Consider the following 17,873-nt stretch of genomic DNA (forward strand, 5'->3'; position numbering starts at 1 on the left):
TAGGGTTACAGTCAGTCAGCGGCTGATTGCGAGCCAGTCAGGGTTCTGATACCACTGGATGACGACGCCAAGCTGATCCTCTCCTTATTGGCTGTAGAATGATTGGACGTCAGGGCGTCTTGCGCCCCCAGCGGCGACCCACCCGGCCGCTTCATTGGCCAAATCGTGACACTTATTTCCACTGCTTCGAGATATAGGTGCAAAGCGATATAACCCATACATGGGTCCCTATATATAAGGGTAAAGCTATCTAAAAGGGGAGCGCAGCCCAAGCCCCTCTACATCCCTATAGGTTAGCAACACATACGGGCAGGCGGCCAAACGGCCAGCTCCAGGACGGAGTGCAGCATCCCAGGACCCAGGGCTATCAGACAAATGGCAACCAACGGCTTGCGTCGACGCAAAGCTCAGGCTGGAATTGGAGCGGCAAAAGGGGATGTCGCCTGTCGTTCTTATAACTCGCAAGGCAAATCCTAGTTGCCTCCTAGGCAGGCGCTCGCGCGACTAGGCCCTCCCGCTGCAGAAACGCGTCGACCCCGGCCTTTATCTCCTTCTCGGTGCTCCAAGTCACTTGCTGAGAACATTCGGTGCAGGCCTGCATGGGCTATTATCGTCTCGCTGTCGACGAATTTGATCGAGGCCGCTTTGAGGAATCAAAGTACGTCGTTTCCCAGACCCACCCCACCTTCTCTTCAAACCTTGATATCTGACATGGTGATGTAATTAGGAAATTGCTGGAAAAAACCACGTCATGAGCTCGTCCCTATCGATGGGCCTCCGGAGCCTGAATTGGTGGACGACGACTAAGATAAGCTGGTGTACTACTTTTTCCGCTAATAGCGGATGCATTTTCCGAGGCATGTTCAAAGTGCCATCAAGTCAAGTTTCTGAAGATTTGGTGAGTGTGGCTGATGAGCAATGAGATTGTCACACAACCTAGCTATTGATCAGTGACCCTTTATGAGGGCTTCTTACCAACATGGACGTTCATGTGATGCACACTGTACGGGTCGCCGTTTCGGATTCTGATCGAGGACTGTTTGAGGCACTAGGCTAGGTACCTTACGCGAGTTCATCTTGACTTTCTCCCATCCCTTTTCACTCCACTCCCTCATCTAACACCAACTCCAACAAACTCGACATGGCCCCGGGCACCTGATGCACTTTCTCCAATCTCAACCGCGGATCGGCCCGCTGCGCCAGCCTGCTCCAGTCATCGACAGTCCTCTCTGACGCGTTGAGCATTACGAGCATCTGCATATCGGCGCCCGCGATGCCCTTGCGCACGCTCAGCGGCAGCGTATGCGCTTCTTGCTCGCTTGGCACCACGCTGTCGCAGATCAGGATCCGACTCCGACTCCAACTCCCGCCCTTACCATTTTGCTGCTTCTTATTATCGCTATCGCTACTGCCGGTAGTATTAGTATTGAGTCCTGCGACCAGGTTGCGCAGGATCTGCGCGGCGTGCTTGTCCGGCCAGTTGTGCAGGACGTGCTTGAGGATGAAGACGTCGGTGCCAGCGGTCTGGGGCTGGGGTTGGAAGAAGTCGTGGCCCTCGAATTGGATGCGGCCGGTGGCGGCTAGGTCGGCGGGGAGGTTGGTTTGGAAATCGGTTTTGATGTGTGGGAGATCTTGCACGACGAAATGCAGGAGGGGGTGTTTACGGGCGAGCACGGCTGCGAGGGCGCCGTCGGATCCGCCGACCTATTGTTCAGACACATTCGTGTCGTTGTTAGTCGGGGATAATTAGGACTTCGGTACGGGAAGGGAAATAGGGAGATGCCTGAGCAAGGGAAAAAAGAGAAGAAAAAGATAATAAGGGCACTGACATCAACCACCTTGGCCTTCCCCAGCGCGCCCCAATCAAACCGATTCACCACATCGTCCGCCTGGATGATGGCGCTGCCCACCGAGGCCTGCATAGCCTCGGCAAAGCGTTTCGCCCGCCACGCCTCCTTGGGGTCGTCCCGCGCCTCCCAGTAGCTCATCCGCTTCTTCTTCTTCTCCGCCCACAGACCGTCACCAGACCCAGACCCAGACCCAGACTCAGACTCAGACTCCGCCTCCCGCGGCGGCCACCACAGCGAAAAGGGCGTCTCATCCAGCTCCTCGCTCGGCTGCGCCCGCCCGGCACTAAACCGACGCAGGGCCTCGGCGGTATGCACGGTAGCCGGGCGGGTCTCGTCAAGGGCAATGCCAAACCAGGCGCGCAGGGCGGGCGAGCGGGCGGCGTGGGCGGAGAAGGCCGTGTGCACGACCCGGTTGTTGCTCTGGTCGGTGGGATCTGGCGCGAAGAAGCGCATGGTGAAGGCGTAGCGGAGGATGCGGCGGACGGCGGCCTCGGGGAGGTTGGTGGCGCGCGCGATGTCGGTGTAGCTGGCGCTGCTGGAGAGGGGGACGTGGGTGAAGATGTTGAATTGGTTGAGTAGGTCGAGAACGGTGGCGTCGTGGTTGAGCTGGGGGTGGAGAGGGGTTAGCCGGACACGTCCAATCTGTTTTTCTTTCTTTCTTTTTTTATTTTACTTTTTTATTTCTTTTTTTTTTTCACTCCTTTCGCTTTGTGGCTCTTTTTCTTTACCCTCTTGAGAAGCTGAGATAGAAGCTGAGAGGGGTAATTAGGGGGAAACGCACAAAGAAACCGCCATGAAGAAACAGGTAGTCGCCAGCCCCCGTGGCTAGGTAGAGTAGGTCGGTGAGAACCTCGATCAGGCGCAGGCGCGGCTGTTGGATGTCGGCATCTGGTGGAAAAGTGGCAGGGCTATCTGCGGCAAAGGATGGTTGAGGATGGCCGCCTTTCTCGAGTGCAGCGGCGACAGTGGTTGCTAGAACGGCTACCTCGGCGCCCATCGCACTCAGGTTAGCTTGGCTGCCCATGTTGGGGAGGTGTCTGGTTGTGGTGACCATGATGAGGAGTTGTGTGTGCTAGAGGGACGGCTTGGTTAGAGATAGGGAGAACTTTTGGCCTGGATATTTGGGAACTTGATCTTGCTGATACAATGGGACAAACAATCAAATAATAAACAGAGTATTGATTGATACACAGGCTATTTCTGCTTCTAAAAACATCCGGAGCTCCGCTGCCCGGCCGGTCGGACTCCGATGACACGGGCCGATCGGAGCTCGGGTGGCCGGAGGAAAGGGCCCCCTTACTCCAGCTCGGGCATCGGCAGATCCAACAGCTTCAACTCCCCCGCCGCTTCCTTCAAGACTGGTGTCTCATACACACGGCCAAACCACTCCCACAGCTGCGGATACTCGGCCTTGAGCACGCGGTGAAACACCGAGACAGCGAACTGCAGCATGCTCACGGCAAACAGATCGGCCACCGTCAACCCCTCGCCCACGAGATATTTCCTTTCGGTCAAGTGCGCATCAAGCAGTTTGCAGTCGGCATAGAACGCGCGCAGACAATCCTGCGTGTTCTTGCGCACCGCCAGCTGGATGCCCATCAGGGGCATGAGGATGCCGCCGACGGCGGGAAGCGTGTTGGAGTTGATCAGGGACATCCATTTTTGAATGAGGAAACCGTCACGGCGGGTGGTTCCGAGGAGGGTGGTGGTGTCGCTTTGCGAGGCAACGTACAGCGTAATGGGAATGCACTCCGTCAACACGAAACCGTCGGCACCGACAAACACGGGCACCTGGCCGAGGGGGCTGACCCGGAGAAGCTTGGAGTAGTTTTCCGGATCGGTATGCTTATTGGCGTAGATGATGTCCAGCTCGAGGCCGTACAGTTTTGCGATGGCCAGGATAGCGGTTGTCCGCGGGTTGGGCTAGAGCGTACGGTCGCGTGTTAGTCCGTTGTGGTGATTCCAAACATAGCGGTCCAGGGCTCTAAGGAGGTGGGCTTGCCTTGTGCGTGTAGATGGTCCCGAACGACATGGTGATGCGTTTGATAAGTTGATAATGGGCGAAGTGAGCTAGGATAATGCAGCAAGTTCTTGCATGTTCATGATAAGTGACAAGTCACGAGAGAGAAACCGTCACTATTTATGGTCAAATAGCGACGGTGTTGCCCTCGGGGGCCGATTGTCATTGCCGACTTGGCTCTCAGCCTCTCGGACTTTGGTCACAGTGGCTGAACTTCTAATCCGCGGCCTGGTGTTGTGAGCGCAAAAGGGGGTATTGCTTTTCTCGGTTGCAAATATCGTGATTTGAAGATAGATAGATACCTAACGTTAATACCTAATGAAGGAGGTTTGTCTACTTGGTTTGCTTACTGGGTAACCAACCTTTTTTTCCCCTAGTTATACTAAGTTTTGTCAGATTTTGTGACGGGAACGCTGCGACAAGAGAGAAGTCATTATCATTGTTTTCCCCCTCTGGTAGGTTTTGTCAGATTGTACTACTCTTGAATCAAGAACCACTTTTTCTCTCCGCCCTTGACCTCAAACGCCACCTTGCCATCCTCTGCCAATTTCCTCAACACCTCCTCAATAAACGGCTCAACCGCCATCGTCCTGACCTGATCATCCATCCCCGCTCCATACACCGCCGCTACAAGCTGCCTGACCGTGACACTCCCCCTTCCCTTAGCCCCGGCCTGATGACTATTAATACCATGGTTATCCCTCACCCCCCTAAGCGTCTTCACCACCCTCTCCTCCCTCTTCCGCTTCGCCGCCAACTCCCCTTCGATCTTACCCCTCAAATCCGGAATCACGGCCCCATGCGCCGGGTAGCCCACAGCCGAACCCGCATCGGCCTGCATCGCCCGCAGCGAGCGCATCCACTCGCCCAGGTGCTCGACCGCCGCCGTGCCGTGGCCCAGCACGTTATCCCCCGTACACATGGCCCCGTCCTCCTCGACCACAAAACACATGTGGTCCGGCGCGTGGCCGGGCGAATGCAGAGCGCGCACCGTGGCGCCCTCGACGGCGAAGACTTGGCCGTGCGCGATCGGGTGTTGGTCGCGGTTGGGGGTGTGCTTGTAGATGCCGCCGCCGCCGCCGGGGCTAGTGCTAGCGAGATGAGGGTAGAGGCGGAGCAGGTCCGGCACACCGCCGGTGTGATCGCCGTGCCAGTGGGTCAGGAGGACATGGGAGAGGGTGATGTTGAGGGTTGTGAGGGTGTGCGAGAGTAAGGCGGTCCATTCGGGGAGGCCCTGGCCTGTGTCGATGAGCAGGCGGCTGCGACCAGTGCCGATGAGGTAGGTGTTGGTGCCTTGGAGGGTGAACTTGCCCGGATTCTGTCCCAGGATACGAAGCACGCGGGGACTAATTTGCTCGACGTCGGGCAGATCCGGCAGGCGGGACACCTGGGCTTCGAGGTAGTCCTCAAACGCGCAGATGTTGAGGGACTTGTTGATTTGACGGTAGCCGCCCTTGTATTTTTTCGGGGCTTCTTCTTCTCCGTCCATGTTGAAGGGACTAAGGGCTCCTGACACGAGCAAAATCTTTCGTCTTACAGTTTAATTCGCAGAAAAAGTACAGTATCAAACCGCAAGACCGGAGCTCTTCAGCTTCTACTTCTGCTTCGAGCTTCGTTTATAAAACAAAAAAAAAAACTCCCCTCTTGGCTAACGTTCGGTCTAGTAGGTAGTTAATTCGTGGGGGTCGTTCATCAGGGGCGAGGGTCGTTCGGTCCGAACTCATTTCAGGGGCTGCCTAATTGGCTTCCGTACCCCGAACAAGAACACGTAATCCCGATACGAGACCTCTTCGGCGGATCCCCACTGAAACTAAGTCTCCTCAGAGGCTGACAACTTCAAGCACCAAGTTTCCTCAACCCCGTGTCCCGGTCCCCAACTTCACCATGTCTTGAAATAGCCTGATGTGAACAACGATGCGCTCGTCTCGATACTCGTCAAGATGCACACAGCTCGCTCGATACCCAGGCTCCCACTATCCTCAACCTCCACACATCATCGTGACCATCCATCATGAGTCAACACAAGATCCTTGTCAATGTCGCAGGCGACAAGCACGAATTTGACCCCGAGCGATGGACAGCAGCAGCAGCATCCTCAACAACCTCACCACCGCAACTCCCCCACCGCCACCCCGAAACAGGCATCACTGTGCTCATCGTTGGCGCCGGCATGGGCGGCCTGATGTCGGCGCTCGAGTGCTGGCGCAAGGGGCACACCGTGACGCGCATCCTGGAGCGCAGCCAAGGCCCGGTATACTCCGGAGATATCATCGTCATGCAGCCCTCAGCCCTAGCCGTCTTCCGCCACTGGCCCGACATGGCCCGCGAGCTCGAGACCGAGCAGGTGCACGCAGACGTCAGCTATGAGCGCCATACGGGCGAGCACATCTACGGCCCGACGGTCCCCTCGTTCAACGACCCCGAACACCTCGCCGAGCGGGCAAAAAGGGGCTACCCTGCGGTCGCCCCCGCCCAGATCCGCCGTTTGTTCTTCCGCATGCTGCTGCGCCAGGTCGCTCGGATTGGGCTGCGGGTTGACTACGGCTGCACGGTGCGCGACTACTTTGATGAGGACAATGATGATGATAACGGCCTATGGAAGGAAAAGGGGGGGAAAGGGGATCACAGAGGCCGCGGAGGCGTGGTGCTGGAATCGGGCGAGGTGTGTATCGCCGACGTGGTGATTGCCGCGGACGGACTCAAGTCGCGGTCCGAGATGCTTGTTGCTGCCGGAGAAGGACAGACTACTACTACTACTCCCCCGCGGTCCAGCGGCATGTCCATCTACCGCACCGCCTACCCACGCGAGCTTGCTATGCAAGACCCCACGGTGCGCGCGCGCTGGGGCGATGCGCGGCCGCGCTGGGAATACTGGCTCGGCCCGGGCATGTACATGGGCATCTTCCTGTCGGACGACACCGTGTCGTGGGGGTTTACGCCGCGGGATAAGACGGCGGCAGACTCCGCATCCGAAACGCCCGAGCCTACCGAGTCCTGGGAGCCCGACGCCGACCCGGAAGCCGTCGCCCAGGCACTCCTCCGCGGCGCGCCGGACTGGGACCCGGCCGTGGCCGCGCTGGTGCGCACAGCCCCGCGCGGTGCCGTCGTTCACTGGCCGCTGCTCTGGCGCGACTTGCGACGCACCTGGACATCATCGTCATCGTCGTCGCCGGGAGGACTCGGAGGAAGGGGGAGCCGCGTCGTGCAGGTGGGTGACAGCGCGCACAGTTTCATCCCGACGTCCGGAAACGGCGCGACCCAGGCGCTCGAGGACGCCGTCACGCTCGCGACATGTCTGCAGCTAGCGGGCAGCGCGCAGCGGGTGGGCTTGGCGGCGCAGGTGTACAATCTGCTGCGGTACGAGAGGGTGAGCTGTGCGCAAAAGATGTCGTTTGTCAACTCCCAGCTCAAGACGGCTACGGACTGGGATGCGGTGCGGGCCGATCCGGCGCGGATCCGGACGAGGTTTCCCAGCTGGATCTTTAAACACGATCCGGAGGCGTATGCGTATGAAAAATATGGCCAGGCGTTTGCACACCTCGTGGCTGGGGCTGAGTTTGCCAACACTAATTTCCCGCCCGGGCACAAGTTTGTGCCGTGGACCATTGACGAGGTGTGGCGCGATATGGAGGCTGGGAAGAAGGTGGAGGATTTACTAGATGGGGACTGGTCGTGATGCTGACGGCAGAGCCCTGAACTGTTGATAGCGGTTCACCTCAAGCTCAGGTTGCCGGGTGGGGCGTATGAAGAACTTGTTACAAAATACAAAACATGTTTCCAAAACTCCATACATGATTGTAATGACCAGTCCAGTTTGTGTGTGTGTGATCATGGCTAGTCGCTTTCTGTAATTATTACTCTTCTACTTCTTGTCACGTATTAATTAGTAATGCTTCCCAACTCATAAGGTTTGCCCAGCACACTTGGGCAGGGTAAAGCATCTGGAATGTTTCGAGGAATGCCAGGCTCTTCGATCTAAAAGAACGGCGAATCAAGTTCCAAACGTTCATCAGCTCACGATTGGGAAATCCCAACCACGTGTGCTGGAAATCGAAGGAGTTGCGTTACGAGATCTTGCTCAATGAGCTCTAGATTAGTTTGGCCACTGCAAATTCACTGGATTGATCCACAATTTTTTTCTCAACGCCTTCTCACCCCTGGCCCAATTCGAACTCGCGGCGACGATACTCCGTAATCATGACCCAGCCGGCACACCGAGTCACCGACACCACCCTGCTCGTCGGAGTAGCATCATCCAGTATTGTAAGAGTACCATCAAGTGGAGTAGCTCTGATCGTCGTCGCCGAGTTCCGTTGGCTGCTTTACGTGCATGCTTGTTGCGATGAATCAATTGCTCTCCGACCAATAATTAGGAAACAAGGCTCGGTGGCCGCTAGTCGTCGTGCGTCGGGCGTCGGGCTTCGGTCAAGTACCTGGGGTCATGGGTACCTTTTTCGGAAAACAAGGCCGTTTCATTCGTCGCTTTCTCATTTCCACTTTTTTCGGTTGCCTTTGCCCAGCCCGAGTTCGTCCGTCTCCGACACTTGCTCAAGGGCAGCCTCACATCTTCGGACTTGGTCTCCCTGCGAATCGAACAAGAGGAGAAGACAAAGCTTTTGATAGACCGTCGGATAAACCCAGGTTAACCTATTCCTGATTGTCACGACCCCGCAGGAGGTGGAAAAGCCCTGCCAGCTAATCGCTGAGTCAACCAATCGGAGAGGATCGACGATCAAATTTCTGTTTCGATGCATGAGACGGACTGAGGACGCAGCAACTCACTCACCCTTCCTAGATAGGCTTAGTTCAATAATGCGTGATGCAGAATTTTGTGATGCTTCAGCTGTTGTTCTACAAGTAAAGAGAGAAAGGACAAGCATGCGCGGGATCGCATGATTTGAAGTGATAGGCGCTTAGATAAGCCAAATAACCCTAACCCGGGCACGGATCATGAACCCACATGCCTAAAACTGTGACAACCGACCAATCGTATGTGATTACTGGAGTTAGCGTGCCAAGGCCCTTTCGACTTCGTGCCTCCAGGCGAAATAAAATGATAAAAATCTTAAATGCATGATCCAATAATCCAACCAACGATGTCGATGACCAACGATCCGGGGCACCGCACATAGGATCAAGGCAGGAGGAAATAAGTTACGAGTGACTGACTTAGTTATTTCCCGTCGCGAAGCTACAAGGACTGCCCCGCGTCGCATGGTGCAACCTGGAATGCAGATGACTCGCATTCAGTTATGCTTGCTTTTACCGGCTGCTCTGGCAAAGGTTGCGCGAGCGAGGTTAGCCGGAACCATGCGCACAAGAGGGCCATATTCCCGTATTCTTAGAGCAAAGGTCCTGTTCAACGGTGTTTTTTTGTTGTATCATGCAGCTTGGAGCTGTTGGTACCAAACCCGTTCAACTCCTTTCCCACTATCCCGTCGACAGCCTCTAACCTGTAGTGAATGCCCCATCAGCTACTGCAGTGCTGCTCCTTCTTGTTGGGTTAGTAGCATTTTACGCTGCCCCCCCGTCCACCGTAATGATCTTGCCATTGACCCACTCGGCCTCGTTGCTGGCGAGGAACACAACCACCCGCGCGATGTCGACGGGATATCCATTGCGCACCAGCGGCGAGGCATGCGCTGCCATCTAAACGAAAAAAGCCCAAGGCATATTAGTATCGTTTTACCAATCCCGACTCAGAGTCACGAAAGGGACAAGCTCACCTGCTGCCTCTCTTCGGCCGTATACTTCTCTCCACCCGGGATATAATGCTGCGACACATCATGAAACATATCCGTGACCGTGCCCCCCGGCGCCACCGCGTTGACCGTGATCTTCTTGTCGCCGCAGTCCTTTGACAGCACGCGCACGAACGAGTCGATCGCCCCCTTGGACCCAGAATACAGCGAGTGCCGAGGCACGCTGAAGTCGCGCGCCGTGTTGGACGACATCAGAATGATGCGGCCGTGCTCGCGCAGATGGCGGTATGCCTCGCGCGCGACAAAGAATTGCGCGCGCGTGTTGAGGCTAAAGACACGGTCGAATTCGTCCTTTTTTTTGTTTCTCGTGTTAGTGGTAATTAGATTAGGGTTAGGGTTCAGGATAAAGCTATGAAAAGGGGAAAGGTCGGAGGTAAACAAGGGACTCGGAGGACATACCTCGGTCACATCCTTCAGATGCCCGAAACTAACGACGCCCGAGTTGCTGCACACAATATCCAGCCCACCAAAGTGAGCCACGGCATCGTCCATCAGCTTCACAATCTGTGACACCTGCCGGACATCGGCCTGCAGGGCCATGGCGTCGCTGCCGAGGGCCTTGATCTCGGCCACGACCTTCTCGGCCGACTCCCGCGAGTTGGCATAGTTGACAACCACCTTGGCGCCCGCTCGGCCAAGCTCGACGGCCATGGCGGCACCAATTCCGCGGCCCGAGCCGGTCACAAGCGCTACCTTGCCATCGAGGCGGTATGGTAGGGAGGGTGGGAGCGGTTGGGACTCTCGGGGGGCCATGGTGGGTGGTACTGTGCGTGGGGTGGTGGTGGTGTGTGGGAGTTTGGCCGATTTGTGGTGGTGGAGGGTGTGTGGTGTGTGAGCGGGTAAAATACTTAGTACCTATGTCATAGGTAATAGCTTTAATGGAGTGCTGTGAAGGGTGGGATGTTTGTTTCCTTTTGCATGACTCTTTTGTACCCCTTGTACATGTACCCCGCGGTTCCGAGCCGCTGCGTCGTCGCGGCTCGGGATTCTCGCTCTGTTGGCCCCCTTTTCCTATGCGGAGCCCGCAGTCTGTTTCCTGCATTGCCCGGTTGAAGCTGCGGCTTCCGATGCCGGGACACACAAGACCCTCACGGACTTTGCGGAATCCTTCCCGTTAACTCCTTGATACCGACCAAATATCCAATGTGTTGTGTTTGGGATGCCCATCCGCTCGAGGCGGCTTTTCCACCTCTCCATTAACCATCCCCGGAAGTCCTTACAACGTCGCCAGAGCCGGGGTTGCTCTTGGGAAGCTTTCTTGCTCTAACACCCCAAAGAGTGCAATGAAGGCAAATCTTCGAATCGGTGTTATTCTCCAGAACCTCCTTTTTCTATTTTCTTTTTTTCCCAGAGAACATTTTCCAGAGTAGTTCCCCATATCTGACTAATCTGTGTGTGTTTTATCAAATAATTAACTACATCCTCTTTGCCAATGATAATTACGCAAACTGCATGATGCGGCATTGCATCCCACAGCCAAAGTGGTTACCACTGCGAAGATGTGGACAGCAATTGTCAAAGTCCCCGGCTTGTAGTGCGATTAGCTAGGCTCCGTGCCGGCTCAGGCGGTACCTCGCCGCCCTTCTTTGACTTTGTCTCCCGAAACGCTGTTCCTTCTCTTTGGGCAGCTGAGCGAAATGCCGCCCATGGAAGTGTAGTATCTGAACATTGTTCCGCTGTGCCCGACCGCCTCCAAAGGATATACTAGGCAGGACAGGCCACGACATGGAGAAGCTGTTAGAAACTCAGTTTGCCCACCTTGTGTTACTCAGACAGAAAGGGGAAGATGATGCGAAGGATAGCCATGATCGACGTTATTAGAAAGGACAGCTTGCATCCATAGGCTGTAAGGCGTCTTGCACCGCAGTGCTTTCTGCTTTTCGGGAGCCACGGGATGAACGTCGGCTACGCCGGGTAGAGAGGTCACCAGTCTTGGGGGAGGATCGCCGGGTCATGCTGCTATGCGCTCACACGCAGCCGAAAGCTACCTTGTCTTTTTATGTGTTTTCGGTGGTTACGTTCAAGCCAAGTAATGTTGTAGTTAGTGTTGTATGAATCATGCTAATTCGGAATTCATCTATTCAACGGCCCTTCGTGTCAAGGATTGTCTTAAGACTGAGACGACCCGCTTTCCACAGGGAAGTACATGTATAAACGCCACACCCTCTGTTCCCTTGACTCACCATGAAGCTAAGGTATCCATACCAATTAGACAAAGCCACCCACTGCGTGGTTTGTTTAAATGAAATATGTACAGCTCCACGCTTGTAAATCCTACCTCACAGGAAGTCATCACTCATCATTAACACAGAAAAGAACAAGGAAGCCAGCCCAACGGTCCACACTCTTACCCCTCACTCTCTCCTCAGCCGCTCGACAATCCCCAACGACAACGCCCTCAGCTGTTTCCTCAAATCCGACCCCAGCTGATCCGAAACCATGGCCGAGAACGGCGCACCGCCGGCGCCTAGCAATCCATCATGATTGCCCGTCGTCGCAAATCTTTCTCCTTGCCGCGCCTGTTCAGCATCTAACATCATCCCGTCGTGATCGACATTGCTGTTTCCTCGGGACAACCTCATCGTCGTCGCTGTCGCCGTTGTCTCTGTGCCCTGCAGCCGCACACACAGCCTATTCACCAACCTCTGCACGCGGTGCAGCTCGCTCAGCACCGACTGCGCGGCGTGGCGCGCTGCTGTTCCGTCGCTATTGTTGTTGTCGCCATCTTCTTCTACCGCCCCGTCGTTGGCCCTAACAGCAATCGCAGCCTGAGACGTTTTATTATGAAAGCGAGACGATGATGACGACAAGAAAGCTGAAGACAAAAATGACGCCGTTTTCTTCTTCTTCTTCTCCTTCTTTCGTCTGTGATGGGAGCCGACGTTCCCCGCCGCTTCTTCAGACCCGACTCGGGCCCCAGCTCCCTGCGCAGCCACGGCGTACCAGCCCAGCACCTTGAGCACGATCAGCGCCATCAGCACCAGCAGGTAGCGGTCATGTGCGCAGCCGGAGGGGCAGTCGAGCATGCCGCTGACAGAGGCGATGGCGGCCTCGTTGCAGCGGATGACTTGTCGGAGAGTAGGCTGTGGCTGCTTGTCTCTGCCCTTGCTGCGATTGGTCTTGTGCTTGTTCCTCCGGTCTTTGGAGTTGGTTTTGGTTTTGGAGTTGGTTTTGCTCTTGCTCTTGCTCTGGCTCTGGCTGTGTCTGTGTCTATCCCCTTGGGCAGAAGATGACGGTGATGGAGAGGAAGACCGAGAGGAAGACCGAGAAGAGGAGCGAGAGGAGGAGCGAGAAGAAGAAGGGGTCGTAGACTGGGACGCGTCTGCTGTTGTGGTCATTCCTGCGATAGGGGAAGAAGAAGATCCCACAGAGCCTGGGCAAAGCTTATTCATGAGCGTGAGGGCGAGGCCGAGACAGCAGGGGGAAGACCACCCGAGTTCGACCAGATCCGGAAAGGGGGCCATATCCTGGTTCATAATGGAGGCGGCGGTGGTGAAAGAAGCGGGTATAGCCGTGGCCGTGGCTGTGGTCGTGGTTCCGCCACTGCTGAGTGCGGTATCCTCAAAAGCGGAAAAGGCATCCGCCATGGCTACTGCGGGGATAGCAGGAGCGTCGACCGTCGGGTTATACTCCTGCATGCTACCGTTACCGCTGCCGCCTCCGCTGCCGTTGTTGCTGCCGCTGCGGTTGTTGTGGCTGTTGTTGTTGCCGTTGTTGCTCTGATGGAAGATGGCAGGGAAAAAAGGAGACTGGCCTACGTCCTCGATCACCACGTCCGAGTCTGCAGCAACATCGCATTGGAGCCCCGGCATTGCATACGGCCCTTCCGGGAGCGCAAAGAAGGCGTCCAGGTCGGTGGCCAGGTCTATCAGCGTCGTGGATGTGAACTGCCCGTCTGGTGATAACAGCCCGTCCGGTGACAACAGCCCGTCCGGTGACAACAGCCCGTCCGGTGACAACAACCCGGGTAACAGTTGGTGCGACGGCGTCCCGCTAGTTACCGATCCGGGCAGAGAGTTCAAACGATGGGCCATGTCTGACGGGGGGAGATGATACCCGGAGAAGGCGTTAGGATTGTTGGGATTTTCACTCCCGGTTCCGGTCCCGCTGAACCATTCCACGGTGGACATGGGTGATAATACCGTTGGAATGTGTGTCCCGGTATAAACGGTGATGCTACCGGTTGGACTCTCCCTACTCTGGCTCTGGCTCTTGCGGTTGCCGTGCTTGCGCCCACCACGCCTCGTGGCAACATACTCGCAGACGATGCTCCGCTTCACGCAGCGCGAACAGGCTGGCTTCTCCTTGTGGCACTTCACTTTGGAAGCCGCGCAGGCGTGGCAGCTATCTCGAAGCTTGGGAACCGGAGCCGGAGCTGGGGCTGGGTCAGAGGAGCTCTTTGGCATGACGGCGGAATCAAAGACAAGGCGGGCAACCAAGGTATGTTGGTATCATAGGTCGTTATTCAGGAGATTGATGGTTGATGTTGATGGTTGGAAAAGGGGTTGCGAGAGAAGTCAAGAAACTAGGTAAACAAACACTAGGCCAAAAAGTACAAAGGTACTCCAAGATCATTAATAAAAACGTACGTCCCTGGTCCCACAGACGAGACCTAGTCGAACGACGCGCGCTCCTTGATGAATGGCCCACACATGTCATATCGACCATGATCCATCTCGCAGCACCACTTCCACCCACGACGCCACGCAGCGCAAGGATCAAGGACCACCAGGACTGTTATTCTGTTATCTCCGGAAGCCAAGAATTTGGTGGGGGGAGCAAGTTGGCCGTCTTACGATGTAGTATGTACGATCCGTACCTCGGTAGGTATGTACACTGGCAAGGCGCTGAAAGACGCCTTTACCGAGTATTTCGGATTCAACACGTGGTCGTTCCTCTTGCTCCAAACTTACCTAGGTACATTGACAGCATCCCCCAGCCTCTCAGGGGTCTGCCACGGTGGAAGAAGAGATGTGGGGTTGTTCTGGTTCTACGACAACCCCGGCCGATCGATTCACTATGGGCGCCACTCTGGGCGCAATTCCGCCGGGAAAAAGGGACGAGATCTCGTGGAGGGGGGTCTGCGATTGGCATCAGGCGATCGGACAGGGGAAGTAAAGAAAGGGAGGGCAACATTCGGAGGGATCTAGAGGCCATGCTGACACTTGTCGTGCAGTTCTCGTGCAGTAGCAGAGTAACACTGTAACAGCAGTGTCTGCGCTAGGATAAGTGGCTGCATTGATTTGATCCATTCGTTTACCACCATACCTATGTTATCGGTTCACCGGTGGCAAAGCGAAAACGAAGAGAAAAGAATGTGGGGAAGGTTGAGGGAAGGGAAACCTTCACTGTCCGGGTATCGTAACCAGAATGGCCGCAGCACCCAGCAGTTCCGATGCCAAGGCCTCGACACTTTGACACTCGGGTCAGCAGTGCCCAATGTTCCACCTCGCGAGGCAACCGAGGACTACCTTAGGTATTGCTGTGAGTGTCTAGCGCAGGAAAATCATGTCATTTTTCCCGTTCAATTTTTCTTTTTTTTTAAACAAAAAAAAGGAACGAAGATAATGGGTAAATCCAAGCAAAACTTGGGTTGAAAAGAAATGCACAAGATCCATTCTCATCACTGCATCAGGCAACTAGACTAGAGGAAATGCGCCGATTTCTCATGTTACACACAACCTTTCGTTCCCATGTGCGGCCTGGATTATCAAACCATGGGACGCACCATGGAACTTTGGGCGCTCTGCATGGCGGGGCGTCGCATCGTATGCGAAAAGTGCTTGAAACACGGCTCGGTTTGGTCGCGACAGCTCTCAGGCGTACGACACTGCCAAGGGAGCAATGGCATGCGTGGTCTGCGTGGAGAAGGTTTGCTGCGCAGAAACTGCAGTCTGCAGCGGATTGTCACCAATAAAGGCAATTGCGACCCAAGACTGCCAAGTGAAAGCTAAACCAAACTACACCACGCGTACCTATGCGAGTATGCACGGAGAACACGAGTGGATAAGACAAGCTTATTAGATAAGCTTATTCTTGGAACATTCTTCCGACGGGATACTACGCAACAAGACTTTACAATTCCTGGTTTAGGGACGCACCTGTTTCCGAATTCCGACCATGGCTCGCATGGCAGAAATCAAGCCATCAAATGGTATTGTCTCGTTAAGCGACATCTCCGCACCAGTCGGCCCTCCTTGCGGCCCCTTGCGGCCCTTCTCGATCCGTACCTTCCCTTGCTAATTGCTTACCTACACAGCAAGAACGGGAGCGAACGGGGAAACCTTGCCCGCCTGGCGGCCCGAGACACCGGATCTGATCAATCATGGCCCGCTTGATCGGGCTGGTATCGGATTCCCAGCGCCACCGTCGCACTGTCTTTCAACCGCAACTTCTTGACCACCGCCAAGCACCCTCCGTCAACGCCACCGCCACCGTTCACACCGCTCACACCATTCACACCATTCCCATTAACACTCCTCACCAATTGCACCAGCTCCCGCATCCCCACTACCCCTTCCTCATCCCCCCCCACCAACTGCAACAAGACCAGGTCTCGCACACGCGCCGCGCCTTCAACACACCCACCACCACCGGCCTCGGTCGTCCCTCGGCCTCCGGCCGTTGCCCCGCCTCCGAACCCGGGCCCGGCACTCCCCAATCGTTCGTCAGCCTCAGCCCGCTCGGGCTCGGACTCGGGCAGCAGCAGCAACGGCGCGATCAGCAGCAAGGTCGCGGCAGGATTGCCACGGAGGACGGCCCAGTGCGCGGCGAGTTCGCGTTTCACGCGCACACGCCAGTGCAGCAGGGCCGGCGCCAGACGGAGGATGTAGACCGCGCCCGTGGTGATGGGTTGGAGCGTGCCAGGAACTCGGGGGTGGATTGTGATGTGGGGACTGGGAGGTGTGGATGTGGATGAAGAGAGGGTGTGATCGTTGCTATTGTTATTGGTGTTGTTGACTTGCACGACGAAGCGCAGTGAGGGGTAGTTCTCGGCCAGGGCGGTGGCCATGGCCACACCAGCGTTGTCGCCAGATATCTGGGTAAGGTAGGATGAGATTTAGTCAGCCATTGTCAGTCGGCCTTTTGCCCCCCCGTTCATGGAGGTTAGGGGTAAGTAGGCACAGTAGGTACCCAACTACCTCCAATGGTCCCCCACCTAAAGCCTAAAAGAAGCCGGGCACAACTCACATCGACAATGCACGAACTGCCAAGGCTCGTCCAATCCAGCTTACCGAGCAGCTCGGAAATGCTATCCTCCATCGCAACCAGATGACCAGCAAACGCCGGCCACTGACGCTGGAGCTTGGTCCTCTGCTCAAGCGCGCCCTGGAAGCCACGGGGGCCGGCATCAAACGCCAGTCCGTACGCCGTCTCGGCCGGCTGAGACGCAGTATCCCCGAACCTCCGAGTGGCCGCGGCCATGCGGAGTGCGGCCGGGGCGGCCGTCTCGGCAAGAAACATAGCAGCGTCTAGGTACGACAGCTCGGCCACGAAGGGAGCGGACAGCGGCGTGTGGGCAACGTGGCCCGGCTCAGGCTCACACAAGAAGCCCGCCGTCGCGGTGAAGCGGATAGTCCGAAACAACTGCGTCGCGGGCACCCCGGCCAGATCGGCCACGTCCTTCATCGGCACGCACCCCGTGAGTGGGATGCAGGCCAGTACCTGGAATTCGCCGAGCCAGTGAAGACAGGCAAGAAGTTGGTTCTGTCACAGAGAAGATTGGCATGTCAATGTCCATACTGTATTGTGCTGTTTGAGGTGCGCAAAACCCCCTTTTGCCAAACCCCCTGATCGAACTTCCAGCACCGGAGGGGCAAACACACACACACACCCACCCACACCCACCCACACAGACCTACCTGCCTGGCAAGATCCTGGATAAACTCAGCCGGCTCGGTGAGAAGGGTAAGCAGTCGGTGAGCGAGACAGACGGCGCTCCGCCTGGCCCGACGAACGTCCTCCGGCGAGGCCGCGTGGTTGCCCGTAGGCCCCGTCGGAGAAGTCGAGCGCCAAGTCTCGGCATCGTCCGAGAGACCAGCAGCTGAATCTCCGTGCCGAGCGTTTTCGGCGATGACCTCAATGGCGGCGCCCAGGTCTTTGATGCTAGTTTGAAGCTGGTCGGAGAGTTGCATAGTGTCCGGGAATTTGATTGTAGAAGTTGTTAGACAAGGTGAAAATGAAACTAGGTAAACAAGCTTTTGGACTAAATCTTGATTGCGCTCCGAGACAGGCTATTAT

At 56.1% G+C, this 17,873-nt stretch overlaps 7 protein-coding genes across 7 annotated transcripts; 1 reads left to right on the plus strand and 6 right to left on the minus strand.

The window, feature by feature from the left end:
* Positions 1-1,098: 1,098 nt before the first annotated feature.
* On the minus strand, positions 1,099-2,874 carry C8A04DRAFT_14376 (6-hydroxytryprostatin B O-methyltransferase; the record flags this gene model as incomplete). The annotated part of the gene is made up of 5 exons (XM_062778065.1): positions 1,099-1,386; positions 1,441-1,704; positions 1,830-1,983; positions 2,047-2,456; positions 2,632-2,874. The coding sequence occupies 5 exons, from the start codon at positions 2,872-2,874 to the stop codon at positions 1,099-1,101; spliced, it is 1,359 nt and encodes a 452-aa protein (XP_062634403.1).
* Positions 2,875-3,146: 272 nt separating this feature from the next.
* C8A04DRAFT_31352 (glutathione S-transferase) lies at positions 3,147-3,882 on the minus strand (the record flags this gene model as incomplete). Its single annotated transcript, XM_062781733.1, has 2 exons — positions 3,147-3,773; positions 3,853-3,882. The coding sequence occupies 2 exons, from the start codon at positions 3,880-3,882 to the stop codon at positions 3,147-3,149; spliced, it is 657 nt and encodes a 218-aa protein (XP_062634404.1).
* A 463-nt stretch (positions 3,883-4,345) lies between these two features.
* Positions 4,346-5,359, minus strand: C8A04DRAFT_31353 (beta-lactamase-like protein; the record flags this gene model as incomplete). Its single annotated transcript, XM_062781734.1, has 1 exon — positions 4,346-5,359. The coding sequence occupies one exon, from the start codon at positions 5,357-5,359 to the stop codon at positions 4,346-4,348; it is 1,014 nt and encodes a 337-aa protein (XP_062634405.1).
* Positions 5,360-5,881: 522 nt separating this feature from the next.
* C8A04DRAFT_14412 (uncharacterized protein) lies at positions 5,882-7,546 on the plus strand (the record flags this gene model as incomplete). The annotated part of the gene is made up of 2 exons (XM_062778084.1): positions 5,882-7,026; positions 7,060-7,546. 2 exons carry the CDS (start codon positions 5,882-5,884, stop codon positions 7,544-7,546), a joined length of 1,632 nt encoding a protein of 543 aa, XP_062634406.1.
* Positions 7,547-9,384: 1,838 nt separating this feature from the next.
* Positions 9,385-10,385, minus strand: C8A04DRAFT_39373 (Versicolorin reductase; the record flags this gene model as incomplete). The annotated part of the gene is made up of 3 exons (XM_062784564.1): positions 9,385-9,519; positions 9,597-9,923; positions 10,032-10,385. 3 exons carry the CDS (start codon positions 10,383-10,385, stop codon positions 9,385-9,387), a joined length of 816 nt encoding a protein of 271 aa, XP_062634407.1.
* A 1,601-nt stretch (positions 10,386-11,986) lies between these two features.
* C8A04DRAFT_31356 (uncharacterized protein) lies at positions 11,987-14,038 on the minus strand (the record flags this gene model as incomplete). Its single annotated transcript, XM_062781735.1, has 1 exon — positions 11,987-14,038. The coding sequence occupies one exon, from the start codon at positions 14,036-14,038 to the stop codon at positions 11,987-11,989; it is 2,052 nt and encodes a 683-aa protein (XP_062634408.1).
* A 1,913-nt stretch (positions 14,039-15,951) lies between these two features.
* Positions 15,952-17,767, minus strand: C8A04DRAFT_31357 (uncharacterized protein; the record flags this gene model as incomplete). The annotated part of the gene is made up of 3 exons (XM_062781736.1): positions 15,952-16,671; positions 16,824-17,339; positions 17,495-17,767. 3 exons carry the CDS (start codon positions 17,765-17,767, stop codon positions 15,952-15,954), a joined length of 1,509 nt encoding a protein of 502 aa, XP_062634409.1.
* Positions 17,768-17,873: the final 106 nt, after the last annotated feature.

The sequence above is a fragment of the Dichotomopilus funicola genome (assembly GCF_033296635.1).
Source record: "Dichotomopilus funicola strain CBS 141.50 unplaced genomic scaffold C8A04scaffold_65, whole genome shotgun sequence".
Lineage (NCBI taxonomy): Eukaryota > Fungi > Ascomycota > Sordariomycetes > Sordariales > Chaetomiaceae > Dichotomopilus > Dichotomopilus funicola.